The following is a 12504-nucleotide window of genomic DNA, read 5'->3' as shown; positions in this document are numbered from 1 at the left end:
TCTAATTCAGGTCTGCTCTTAGAGCTGGGTGACCTTGAACCAGTCACTCCACCTCTCTGAACAAGACCTGACCTTAATAAGTGCTCAGTTAATGCGCGTTCCCCTTCCCTCAAGAGGGGTTCAGCTTCTCCCTCACAGGGCCCTTCCCTAGCTCTGCTCCAATCCCAGTGAGCACTTTTATGTCTTGCTCCAGGTCCCTTTGCCTCCTGGCCCAGATCACAGAGTGTCTGTCCTTAGATGAGTTAGGGCCTCCCAGGCCCCTTGAATGCCACCAAGGAGGACAGGCAGGAGAAAAACCTATGGGTGTGAAGGGACTTGAAGCTGAGATCTGGCACTTACTATCTGTGTCCCCTTGGGCCTGTCACCCTCTTAGCCTTCATTTTAGAATCCATAAAATGGGCATAATCATGATCACCTCATAGATTTGGGGCGAGGATGCAACAGGGAGAAGTGCAGCCATGGTGCACAGCACTTAGTAGGTGACCTGTAACTGTGGTGCTCTCTCTCGTCCTCCACTGAAATGGAAACATTCACAGGCCCCCCTCCTGCATGTGCCTGGTCCCCGAGCACCTTCACAGAACTCGTCTCATCGAGATCATGATCCTCACAATAACCCTCTGAGGAGTAGCCATCGTTGCTCCATCTCCATAGAAACTCAAGGGGCAGAGGGGAGAGCATGCTGCACTTGGCTTTTGAACCGTCCACATAGCCCACTCTCGCCACAACCACCCATAACCTGACCATTCCTAGACCTCTAGCCCATCACTGCCCTCATTGTCCCACCTCCAAAGGGTGGCAGCAATGACACTGGTCTCCATCTGGTGGTCCTAGGATGTGGCTGGCAGTGAGGTTCTTGGTCTTGTGGCCAGAAGGTGAGCCAAGGATCACTGGGGTCCCTGCCTAGGACAGGGAAAGAGAGACCCTGGGCAGACAGCGGCTCCAGCCTCCTAGCTAGAAGGCATCTCGGCAGGGAACAGTGGGATCCCATAGCAAGGTCTGGGGTGATGTCCTGGCACAGACAGTGGCACGGGGGCCGCCAGGGCAGGGAGGATCCCGTAGGGGCTCAATCAGCTTCCCTCCCGCTGCTGCCGCCTGCTTTGCCAAACTTGAGATAGAGGCCTTTTGCAGAAGACAGCATTTCCACTCCCTTGGTGCCCCTAGAGCCAGGCAAGAGGGCCTGTAACTGGATCCAGAGAGAAGTCAGCAGCCAGGCCCAGTCACTGGGACGAGTCAGTTCCCAGAGGGTCTCTGGGCTGGAGCTCAGGCCTGGTCCTGGGCCGGGAAAGATGAGGAGGTGGGCTCTGCATCACATGTCACCCTCTCCCCAGGTACCTGGCCAAGCTGTCGTCAGTGGGGAGCATCTCAGAGGAGGAGACATGTGAGAAACTCAAGGGCCTAATCCAGAGGCAGGTGCAGATGTGCAAGCGGAACCTGGAAGTCATGGACTCGGTGCGCCGCGGTGCCCAACTGGCCATTGAGGAGTGCCAGTACCAGTTCCGGAACCGGCGCTGGAACTGCTCCACACTCGACTCCCTGCCCGTCTTCGGCAAGGTGGTGACGCAAGGTGAGGGAAGGGTGTGCGGGGCTGCAGGGGAGCCTGCTGTGCCAGGGCATGGGCCCGGCAGGAAATGAGATGCTCGTGAGCAACGGGACTATTCCATTTCTGAAGCAAAACCAGCACAGGGGCCCAAGTGAGGGCATAAAGGATGCAGAGCGTTGGGGGCCCCAGGACAGGAGGATGAGCCAGGTGGGATGCACGTGTGGGATGGGGGCCATCGGAAGAAGTGGCAGCTCTGTGCTGGGGCAGCACTCAAAAGAGCACTGTGTTTCCACTGCTGGCCTCCTGGAAATGTAAGCAGGTAATTAAGGAAGAAACTGAGGCTCAGGCAGGGGACAGCACTGGCTTGCCCAAGGTTCCTCACAGAGAAAGGAGCAGTCAGGGCTCAGACCCAAGGCTCTGGACCCCTGGCCCACTGCTCTTCCCACCCCAGCACTTGGCCTCCGGTATCCGGGCCCATCCCATTCTTTGGCACACCTGACCAACCCTATTGTGCACCTCCAGCATAGCCAGCCCTGAGATACAGGGATGCGCAGAAACAGGCACATGGAGGTTAAGTAACTTGCCCAAGGTCACAGAACTAGAAAGTGGCAGAGCTGGCTGGGCGCGGCGGTTGACGCCTGTAATCCCAGCACTTTGGGAGGCCAAGGCGGGTGGATCACGAGGTCAGGAGATGGAGACCATCCTGGCTAACACGGTGAAACCCCGTCTCTACTAAAAATACAAAAAAAAAATTAGCCGGGCGTGGTGGCGGGCGCCTGTAGTCCCAGCTGCTGGGGAGGCTGAGGCAGAAGAATGGCATGAACCCAGGAGGTGGAGCTTGCAGTGAGCCAAGATCGTGCCACTGCACTCCAGCCTGGAGACAGAGCGAGACTCCGTCTCAAAAAAAAAAAAAGAAAAAAAAATAGAAAGTGGTAGAGCCAGGACTCAACCCCAGGCTGTCCCGCTCCCAGGTCTGTGGTCTTCTCCTCGATGAGCAAACGCTGTGATCAATGGTCCAGGGGAGCCTGTGGGAGCACAGGGTGGACACCACCCCTGGCTGGAGCTGGGATGCTCAGGGAAGGCTTTTCCGAGGAGATTGGTCCTCAGCTGAGACCAGAAATGTGAGATGGCATTAAGCCAAAGACAGGGGGGCCAGGGCATAGAGAATGGTCTATGGAACTGGAAGTCTCTTCCAGAGGTCGCCAGCCAAGCTCCTGCCCTCAAGGAAGTACTCCAAACCATGGGCCCCTTTTTCTACTTCCTGAGCATGAAACTGGCACTTCTGAGCCACTATCCGTCAACAGGGCCCTTTGACTTGTTCAGGCAGCAGGAAGGGGTTGCCTGGGCCAACCCTTCTCCTGGCACCTGTGGTCCTGGGCGGCCGGGGCTGCTGGGCTTGTGGCAAACCATTTGGATGTTGCAAGAAACCAACTGTGATAGAAATTTGGAAGCCATTCTCCTAAGAGCTGGGGGGCCAAAAAGGCATGATCTCGCTTGGCGCTGCTGAACATCGCTGCTCTGGAAAAGCAACAGAGACCCAGTGAGCAGCCTGGCAGCGGAGGATCTCCCAGGATGACAGGGCTGCCTGGTCGACGGAGCCCCAGAACCAGCCTCAAACAGCAGCCCATGAGCCTGGGAAGCCCTTGGACACAGTAGGTGTGTCTTGGACAGATTGGTGGATAGATTGGCAGGGTTTCATATGGCAGGCTGTCACCCTCTCCCACTCCTCTCTTTGCACATGCAATGTCCTCTACCCCAAACACCCAAGCCCCCTTCTTGAGAGCTCAGCAGTTCCCTCCTCCACGACACCTTCTCAGCTCTTCCCTCTGGGCTCCAAAGCTCTTTGTTCTTGCTGTGGGATTTTTTTTTAAATCATAATTTCAAACTTACAGAAGAGTTGCAAAAGTAGGACAAGTAATTCCTATATCCTTTTCACTTGATTCACCAACAGCTTACATTTTCACCCATTTGCTTTGTTATTCTCTATTTCTATATATAGACACACATTTTTGTCCAAACCAATTGTGTTCACACTGCTTCTAGCACACCTTTTAGACTGAAATGCGTATCTCCTCACCCGACTCCACTCCCCCATCACTAGGACTCGGGCCCTTCAAAGGCAAGGTTCATGGCACATTGACCTGTTTCTTGGCACGTGGCAAAGCCTGGCATGGAGGAGACAGTGAATGTCATCTAATGACAGAAAGCAGGTCGGGGGCGAGGACTCAAAGGCGCGAGGAAGGAGGTAGCCTGGGGCAATGCTGGCCTGAAGCCATCATGGGTACTTGGGACCCCGTGAGAAGCCCTCCTTACCTTTGGGGGAGGAACCAAGCGGGCACCCAGCACCGGCTCAGCGTCTGAGGGACACTGAGATTCCTACTAGGCCTGGGTGGTACCTGCTCTGGACTAAAGTCTAACTGGTGGAGTCGAACGTCCAATCCCCTTTGGAGAGGAACAGGTCAAGGTGCCGAGACTAGGCCAGTCACACTCGGCAGGTGCCAGTCACACTTGGAGAAGGAGGCTGGGCTCTGCCCACTCATCAGACTCCTCCCTTTTGCGTTTTTGGTTTTCTTCCCTGGTAAAATTCCTCTTGGAAACTTCTTAATTTGTCTCCACTGACTAAGAGGAAAAGGGGATTGTCCCTCCTGAGGTCCAAGAGCGAAGCACTGCTCTCAGAAGGTCCAGGGATTGGCTGGTGAGGCAGATGGAGGAAGGGTGAGGCTGAGGATGACCTGGGACAAGTGCCTGCACTCCCTTGAGCATCTGTGTCCTTGCCTGGCAACAAGGCCACACATAGGCCCACCTCATGAGGCTGTCACGAAGATACAGTGATTTCATGCATGGGAAGCACTTCATGTAGACACGCCTCCCGTCACCAGCTGCTGTCATCTGCAGTAGCCTGTGTAAGCGGGCCTCACTCACATGCTCTCAGGACTGGGGGCATGGCCGGAGCCTGCATACATGAGCGGCCTGGCTGGGTTGTGGCGTCAGACGTGGAAGACAAAGCTAGCAGCCCAGACCAGACCCACCCCGGGGTCTGAGAGGAGAGGAGCCCCCATTTGTTGAAGGCCTGTGGTGTGCTATTGCATCAGGTCATCTTCGTGACACTGTGAGTTTACAGTGCTGTTCTCCCACATCACAGCTGAGAAAGGAGACTCGGCAAGCAGAGGGCGGTAACACCCCCAGCCCTGGGCCTGCCAACTCTTGGCTGGGAGATTCTGGGCAAGGTCTGTGCCCTCTCTAAGTCCCAGTGTCCACCTTGACCACCCCAGGACCAGGACCAGCCTCCTAGGATTCCCATGAGGATCAGAGAGATGATGCCTAGGAAGAGCTAACTGACCCCCACGCGGCTCAGGGCTAGGGGGGCTCCCACTGCCAGCACTGCCCCAGGTCTCACAGCCTCCCCTGCTCCTGGCCTGGAGGCAAGATGGACAGAGAAATAATGATGAACGATGAGGGAGGTGTGTAATTCGGGGCAAAACTGTGTGTTCTAGGCTGAAAATCTACCAAAAATTTGGTAAAGATGGTATCTGGCATAGCCGGGAGGGTGGGCATCGGTGGTTCTTGGCTGAGCAGGTATTCAGGGCTAGATGGGGGATGACCTCTGTATTTTAGACACTACTTAATCCCAAGCCCTAGAACAGGACCTGCACATAATAGGTAACCAACAAATATTAAAATATTAAATGAGCAGGACCTGCAGTAATAGGTAACTGATAAATATTGAATGAATTGTTAAATACTGAACTGATAAATATCAAATAAACCAATAAATAGCGAATGAACCAAAGGGTGTGAGGGTGGGAGGGAGGCCATAGCACCTGGTAAAGGTGTGCCTGGGCAGGGTGGGAGAGGCAGGAAAGGCAATAAAAACTCCCCTTCTCCTGCTGTCCTCCATTTGTAGACAGCACCGGGCCTCCTCTGCCTCTACCATGTCTCGTTCTGCGACCTTGAGCAAGTCCCTGTCCTGAGATGAAGGACTTGATTAATTCGAAGGCCCCTTCAGGGTCTGACTGCTGTGGCTGGGAGGCCATGTGGTGCCCTGGCCATAGCAAAGTGAGGGTCCAAACCCAGGCCTGTCTGTCCATTCCCCATGTCTAAACCATCTAGGACACCTTCCTGACTGTGGCACCACCTGGGCCTAAGAAGCAAATGCTCTGTGGTCTTGGGCATCCCTCACTAGAACCTTGCTCTCACCTTTATCCTCAATATTGGCATCACACTGGACCCAAAGATGGGGAGAACATTATTTTCTCCTGGGTTACCTCTGTGACCCAGCCTTTTGATGCTATAAGTTACAGAAAATCTGGGGAGGGGGTACCCCCGAGACATTCCCAGACTAGGAATGCCTTGAGGTTGCAGTGGCCAGACACACACAAGACAATTAGAAGATAAAGCTGGGGACATCCTGATTCTGACCGCATGGGGCAGGGAGGCAGAGAGGTGCGAGGTCTGGCCTGCTGGGGTGGCATTATTATCCCCATGTTAGAGTTGAGAACACTCAACTCAGGAAGGCTCAGAGAGAAAGGTCACACTGCTAGTGAGAATCCAATACAGCTTTGGCTCTGAAACCTTTGCTCTTTCCCTGATCCTATATTGTCTCTTAAATCCAAAGGGGCTTCCTGGAGGTAGTTTCAAGAAAAGGTGGGTTTCTGCACATCCAAGAGAGTAAAGGAATCTGGAAAGGCAGACTGGGCAGGGATAGAGGTTGGAGAATGGGGGATAAGGTTATCCTGGGGGACAGTGCCTGTCCTGCCCCACCTCCTCAGGACTCCAGCTGGGCCTCACCTCTGCCAAGATACCTGCCGTGGCACCCAGGGCATCAGCAAGCCCATGGCTTCATTGCCAGTCCAACTCAGCCTTAGCCAGTTCTCCAAACACTCCTAACTGCTTGAATATCCTTCCTTCTCCTGTATCTGGGAAAGACTTCACAGTGATATGCTCTGAAGAGCACAGGCCTTGAGTCCGACAAGCCTTGGTTCTAATCCCTGCTTGGCCATTTACTGCCTGAGGAACCCAGGACAAGCCACCAAGCCTCACCTTTTCTTCTATAGAGCAGAGCTGTAGAGAGCTCATTGCTAAGGCTGTCATGAGCCTTAGACAGCACATAGCAAGCCCTCAGAAAGAGTGGCTGTTAGTGGATTTACAGGTTAACTGAATTCCCAGCCCCAGGCAGCCTTAGCACCTTGGAAAAGGTGGCATTGAGGCTGGACCCAGAGGACACACAGTATTTAGGCCTGTGACGTTAAAGGCCAGGGGTGCTCTGGGAAGAAGAAACAGCAGGAAGAAAGGAGCTGGGTGTGAGAAGGGGCAAATGGCTGTATGAAAACGGAAGAAGGCACCATAGAGTTCTGCCTTACCCTGGCCCCTGGCCCAGGAAAGGACAAGGCGAGGATTGCCTTCCTTCCTTGGAAAGCCCCTGGCCAGGGAGCAGGATCTGCCACCTTGCTGGGGAACCCCCACCCCGCTGCTACCCGCCCAGGTGGACTACAGTTCTTTCTCTATGTCTGAGTGGCCCCTGAGGAGAGTGCTCTGCCAGGTCCTCCTCGAGCGAGCAGGGCTGCAGCCTGGACACCTGGGCAGAGGTGAGGAGCTAGGAAGGGCCACCACCCTGGAATCCAAGGGCTGGAAACCAGAACCAGGTAGAGAAGGCTAGAGGAGCCGCCGTCGACTTTAGGGGCACAGATGCTTGCCCACATCTTCCAGAGTTTCTGGGGCCTCCTGTGCTGAGCCCAGATGCCAACTGCTCACCGTCCCCCAGTAAAGAATCCACAGAGGGAACTGGGCTTGTCCTACAGCATGTAAAGTTTGGGGTGGACCTAAGGAAGCCCTTCTTGGCTCAATATGTGGGAGGTGGAATCAACTGCATGTGTATTCCCAGGGGCTCAGGGCCTCTGGGAGGCAGAATAATGTCAGGTTTGAAAGCTCTGGAGTCTGGCTGCCTGGGCTCAAATTCTAGCTCCACCACTTCCTGGCTGGGTATTGTTGGACAAGTTGCTTTACCACTCAGTGCCTCAGTTTCCTCATCTGTCAAAGAAGGATGAAAAGTATCTACTTCATAAGGTTGTTGGGACAAGTATATAACACATGTGAAGTGCTTAGACAGAGCCCAGCACATGGTAAGCTGTCTGTAAGCTTTAGCTTGTTATTATTATCTTCCTTCCAGAATCTCTCCTTCAGGCCCGCTCCCGAGCTAAGAAAACTCCAGTGTTCTTGTTCCCAAAGCCAGGGCAAAAGGAACCTGGAGTCTCGGTGGATGAATGTTGGTTTGGGGAATGAGGCAGAGATCTCTCTGAGCAACCTCCCTGGGGGCCCTGCACCCCAGGGACCACCAGTACACAGGGAGATCAGCCTGGGGCTTGGGTTGGGCCAGGGTGGCCTGGGAGCCTGGGAGCCAAGACCAGCAGAGGAGGAAGGACCATGCGAGGCCAGGCTGAGGCGACCCGCCAGTCTCATCAGCCAGCCCCGTCTCCCGCTTTGACTTCCCTTCCCCCTTGGTCTTTGGGGCAAAGATTTGTGCTGGTTCAGGCCTGGAAATACCAGAAATACCAGAAACTGAAATCGTCTCTCTTTGGGCGGCCACAGCATAAAACCAACCAACATGATCCTGCTATTAACCTCGATTAACTTGGAGAAGACTCTGTCTCAGGCTGTCGAGCCTCCATTGCTCCAGCCAAGCCCCCCAATGCTGGCCCAAAATGGCCAAGCCAGGATGGAGAGTGGGCACTGGAGAGTGGGTGGTGGGCACTATCGCCAGCTCAAGGGCCGAACCAAGAACAGGGCGTCCTGAGTGGTCGGGGACTGAGCTGCCTCCCACCCCAGTGCTGAGCCTCTACTGCCTCTGTCCACAGACGGGCACAGAGAAGGTGATTGTTTCCGTCTGACCACGGTGACTGCTCCCTGGGGCAGCCGAGAGCACAGGCCTGGGTGTCACAGAGGTAATTGCCAACCATGGGGCCAAAGCCTGCCCCCTCCGCTCCTGCGGACACAGACACTCAGGCAAGAGACAGAAGGACAGTCACAGCGTACAGAGGCCCTCCTCACAGGGCCCAGGAGGGGAGCATGGTCTGCTGTCTGGTCACACACCCAGCCGGCCCTGCATACTCCAGCTCACACACTGCCCCCCACCTCCAGAAAGAGAGTCCACAACAGCTACACCCCCGAGGCACAGTTCTTAGGAGGATAAAAACATCCATTCAGGAGAGGGACGAGGGCAGGCACCAAAATAGAATCACTGAGAAGTCATGGGGCAGAGGCAGACAGACGTGTGCTTGAGTCTTGGTTCCGTGGCTCTCTGGCTGGGTGACTGGGACCAAATCCCTTCCCCAGCTGATCCTCCATTTCTCCATCTATAAAATGGGGGACAATGAAGCCCCCAGTGGTGGAGGGCTTATGCGTAAAAGGTATTAGCCACAGTAGGGGTTGGGGGTTACGTAGAAGCTGTTGTTATTACGGTTTACTCTAAGGAAGCAAGACATTTTCAGAAACAGGCCCAGTCTCAGAGGAAGGGACAAGATCATACATAAGGTAGGGCGGCTCCTCAGAGCCCAGTGGGGCCAGTTGGGGAACAGGCCAGAAAAGGAAGCCAGACCTGAGTTTATAGTCCAGGCCTTCTTCCTACCTGCAGCCTTGGCAAGCCAGTTCACCTCTCCCAGCCTGTCTGGTCTTCCATAAACCTTCACCAACCTTCTCGGGAGGGAGGGAGAACAGCTTCCCACAGGAGCTGGGAACACGGGCTCTGAAGCCAGACTGTCTGCTGGCTAAGTGACCTCAGAAAAGCCCCTGACCCTCTGTTTAAATGGAGATGGTAACAGTACTTGCCTCCTGGGGTGCTTGTGAGGATGACAGGATCTGCACGTGTGAAGAGCCCTAAGCCACGCCTGGTAAAGGAAGCAGATTCAGCTATTGGTGTGATAAGAACAAGCGCCGTAGGGTGCCTAGTACATGATTTCTGCCTGTCTTGCTCCCTCCTGGCCTCCAGCAAGCAGGAGGCCCCATATGCCCCTCCCCCTCTACAAAGGAGGGTGCAGGGAGGAGCCCTGGGACCCAGCCCTGCCCTCCCTCTGCCTCCCACAGGGACTCGGGAGGCGGCCTTCGTGTACGCCATCTCTTCGGCAGGTGTGGCCTTTGCAGTGACACGGGCGTGCAGCAGTGGGGAGCTGGAGAAGTGTGGCTGTGACAGGACGGTGCACGGAGTCAGCCCACAGGGTAAGTGCAGGAGATGGTCAGAGTGGGAGGGCAGGGGGCTTGGCCTTGGCCCTCACACCTCAGCCCTTTCTGTGCCCACCACACCCCAGGCTTCCAGTGGTCAGGATGCTCTGACAACATCGCCTACGGTGTGGCCTTCTCACAGTCGTTTGTGGATGTGCGGGAGAGAAGCAAGGGGGCCTCGTCCAGCAGAGCCCTCATGAACCTCCACAACAATGAGGCCGGCAGGAAGGTAGTATGGCACTACCCCTCACCAAGAGCGGGGTAGGGATAGCGTGGGCAGGGCCCCACAGACTCTCCCACCCACACGGCCACTCAGAAAACATTTGTGCAGGCACTCACCAGCACCTGGCACCTTCTGCAGGCCAGTGGGGTTCAGGACAGGCCAGGTGGGGGTACAGACAGGCAGGCAGGTGCTACGGAACAGGGGCCCCTTCCATACATATGGCCCTCCCACACACATACATGCCTGTGTGTCCATCCCTGTCTCTCATACACACTCACTCCCCAAAAGAGCAGCAGAGCTAGATGTGAACCTTTCTCTCCATCACCACGAAGATCGTGTGCCTAACTGTAACGCCACCTGCCTTCTGGATGCCTACTCCCCAAGGTTCCTGTGGAGGTTAAATGCAGCAGTGTTCTCCCCACCCCACACCTGTCACTCACTGTTGATAGGACACCACCCCTAGTGCTTCTCTTTCAACTCCCAGTGCCCCAAGTGCAGGGACAGTACCTCGTTCACCTGTCACAACACTGCTTAGCAGCCCAGTACCACGTAATTCATAAGAGGAGGCACAACGGCAAATCTGACTGCAGCATCAGCCCCAGAGACCCCGACGCTCCGCTGTCAGCCTCCAGGGCCCCTCCCCTGCCTTCCCTTGCCATCTCCTGATGGCCCCTCTCCCCCACCCTCTCCCACAGGCCATCCTGACACACATGCGGGTGGAATGCAAGTGCCACGGGGTGTCAGGCTCCTGTGAGGTAAAGACGTGCTGGCGAGCCGTGCCGCCCTTCCGCCAGGTGGGTCACGCACTGAAGGAGAAGTTTGATGGTGCCACTGAGGTGGAGCCACGCCGCGTGGGCTCCTCCAGGGCACTGGTGCCACGCAACGCACAGTTCAAGCCGCACACAGATGAGGACCTGGTGTACTTGGAGCCTAGCCCCGACTTCTGCGAGCAGGACATGCGCAGCGGTGTGCTGGGCACGAGGGGCCGCACATGCAACAAGACGTCCAAGGCCATCGACGGCTGTGAGCTGCTGTGCTGTGGCCGCGGCTTCCACACGGCGCAGGTGGAGCTGGCTGAACGCTGCAGCTGCAAATTCCACTGGTGCTGCTTCGTCAAGTGCCGGCAGTGCCAGCGGCTCGTGGAGTTGCACACGTGCCGATGACCGCCTGCCCAGCCCTGCGCCGGCAACCACCTAGTGGCCCAGGGAAGGCCGATAATTTAAACAGTCTCCCACCACCTACCCCAAGAGATACCGGTTGTATTTTTTGTTTTGGTTTGGTTTTTGGGTCCTCATGTTATTTATTGCCGAAACCAGGCAGGCAACCCCAAGGGCACCAACCAAAGCCTGGGCCTTTGTGGCTGCCACTGACCAAAGGGACCTTGCTCGTGCCTCTGGCTGCCCGCATGTGGCTGCCACTGACCACTCAGTTGTTATCTGTGTCCGTTTTTCTACTTGCAGACTTAAGGTGGAGTAACAAGGAGTATTACCACCACATGGCTACTGACCGTGTCATCGGGGAAGAGGGGGCCTTATGGCAGGGAAAATAGGTACCGTCTTGATGGAAGTCACACCCTCTGGAAAAAAGAACTCTCGACTCTCCAGCACACATACACATGGACTCCTGGCAGCTTGAGCCTAGAAGCCACGTCTCTCAAATGCCCTGAGAAAGGGAACAAGCAGATACCAGGTCAAGGGCACCAGGTTCATTTCAGCCCTCACATGGACATCTAGAGGTTCGATCTCTGTGGGTCCTTCCAGGCAAGAAGAGGGAGGTGAGAGCAAAAGAAGGCTGAAGTCCCACCCTAGAACCCAGCCTGCCCCAGGGAGGAGGAAACTTAACCACTCCGCAGACCCACCTAGACAGGCATATAGGCTGCCATCCTGGACCAGGGATCCTGGCTGTGCCTTTGCAGTCATGCCCCGGAGTCACCTTTCACAGTGCTGTTCCTCCATGAAACTGAAAAAGGAAACCACACACACACACAGAGACACACACACACAGAGACACACACACACACACACACACCTGCGAGAGAGAGGGCGGAGAGGGCTGTGCAATAAAGTCCACTCCCCTTATCTTACTCAATACAATTTATTGAGCAAATACTACGTGTTCTAGGCCCTGTACAGGCCATCTCACTTGATGGCCACAACAGTCCTGGGAAGCAGACAAAACAGGAATGCTAATGCCCATCTGACAGCAGAGAGGGCAATGCTCCCCAGACCTCTCACAGCAAGCTGGATGGGGAGGCAGGGCCAGAAGAGTCCTCCAGCCAAGACTCCTCCTTGGTTCTTTTACCCGAAGGCAGAGAAACTGCAGGTCTTGGGTCTGAGCCTGGGGCAGGGGGTTCTGGCTGGAGGAAGAGGGGCAGGGAAGCAGCAGGAGCCAGGGAAGCAGCAGGAGCCAGAGACCACAGGCTGAGCTGAAGCCCACATGGTTCCTGAGGGCAGAACAGGCTCAGAGGAAAGATGTGAACAGCTGGAAGGCTGACAGTGAGGTTTCAGCACTGTGACGCACCCATCCCCAG

The 12504-nt window shown here is 55.6% G+C and overlaps 1 protein-coding gene across 1 annotated transcript; it reads left to right on the top strand.

The window, feature by feature from the left end:
* Positions 1-1364: 1364 nt before the first annotated feature.
* On the top strand, positions 1365-11974 carry WNT4 (Wnt family member 4). Its single transcript, XM_032759225.2, has 4 exons — positions 1365-1564; positions 9617-9748; positions 9838-9980; positions 10670-11974. Exons 1-4 carry the CDS (start codon positions 1417-1419, stop codon positions 11135-11137), a joined length of 891 nt encoding a protein of 296 aa, XP_032615116.1. The 5' UTR covers positions 1365-1416; the 3' UTR covers positions 11138-11974.
* Positions 11975-12504: the final 530 nt, after the last annotated feature.

Source organism: Hylobates moloch, unplaced genomic scaffold (genome assembly GCF_009828535.3).
Source record: "Hylobates moloch isolate HMO894 unplaced genomic scaffold, HMol_V3 SCAFFOLD_9, whole genome shotgun sequence".
In the NCBI taxonomy this organism is placed as follows: domain Eukaryota; kingdom Metazoa; phylum Chordata; class Mammalia; order Primates; family Hylobatidae; genus Hylobates; species Hylobates moloch.
Note: the sequence above shows the minus strand (reverse complement) of the source record. Positions and strands in the feature narration are given on the sequence as shown.

Excerpts from the sequence above, each read along its gene's own strand:
- WNT4 (XM_032759225.2), top strand. The coding sequence starts at position 1,417 with ATGTGCAAGCGGAACCTGGAAGTCATGGACTCGGTGCGCCGCGGTGCC. Across the intron at positions 1,565-9,616 it reads CGGCAAGGTGGTGACGCAAG|GGACTCGGGAGGCGGCCTTC; the intron begins GTGAGGGAAGGG and ends TGCCTCCCACAG. Across the intron at positions 9,749-9,837 it reads GCACGGAGTCAGCCCACAGG|GCTTCCAGTGGTCAGGATGC; the intron begins GTAAGTGCAGGA and ends ACCACACCCCAG.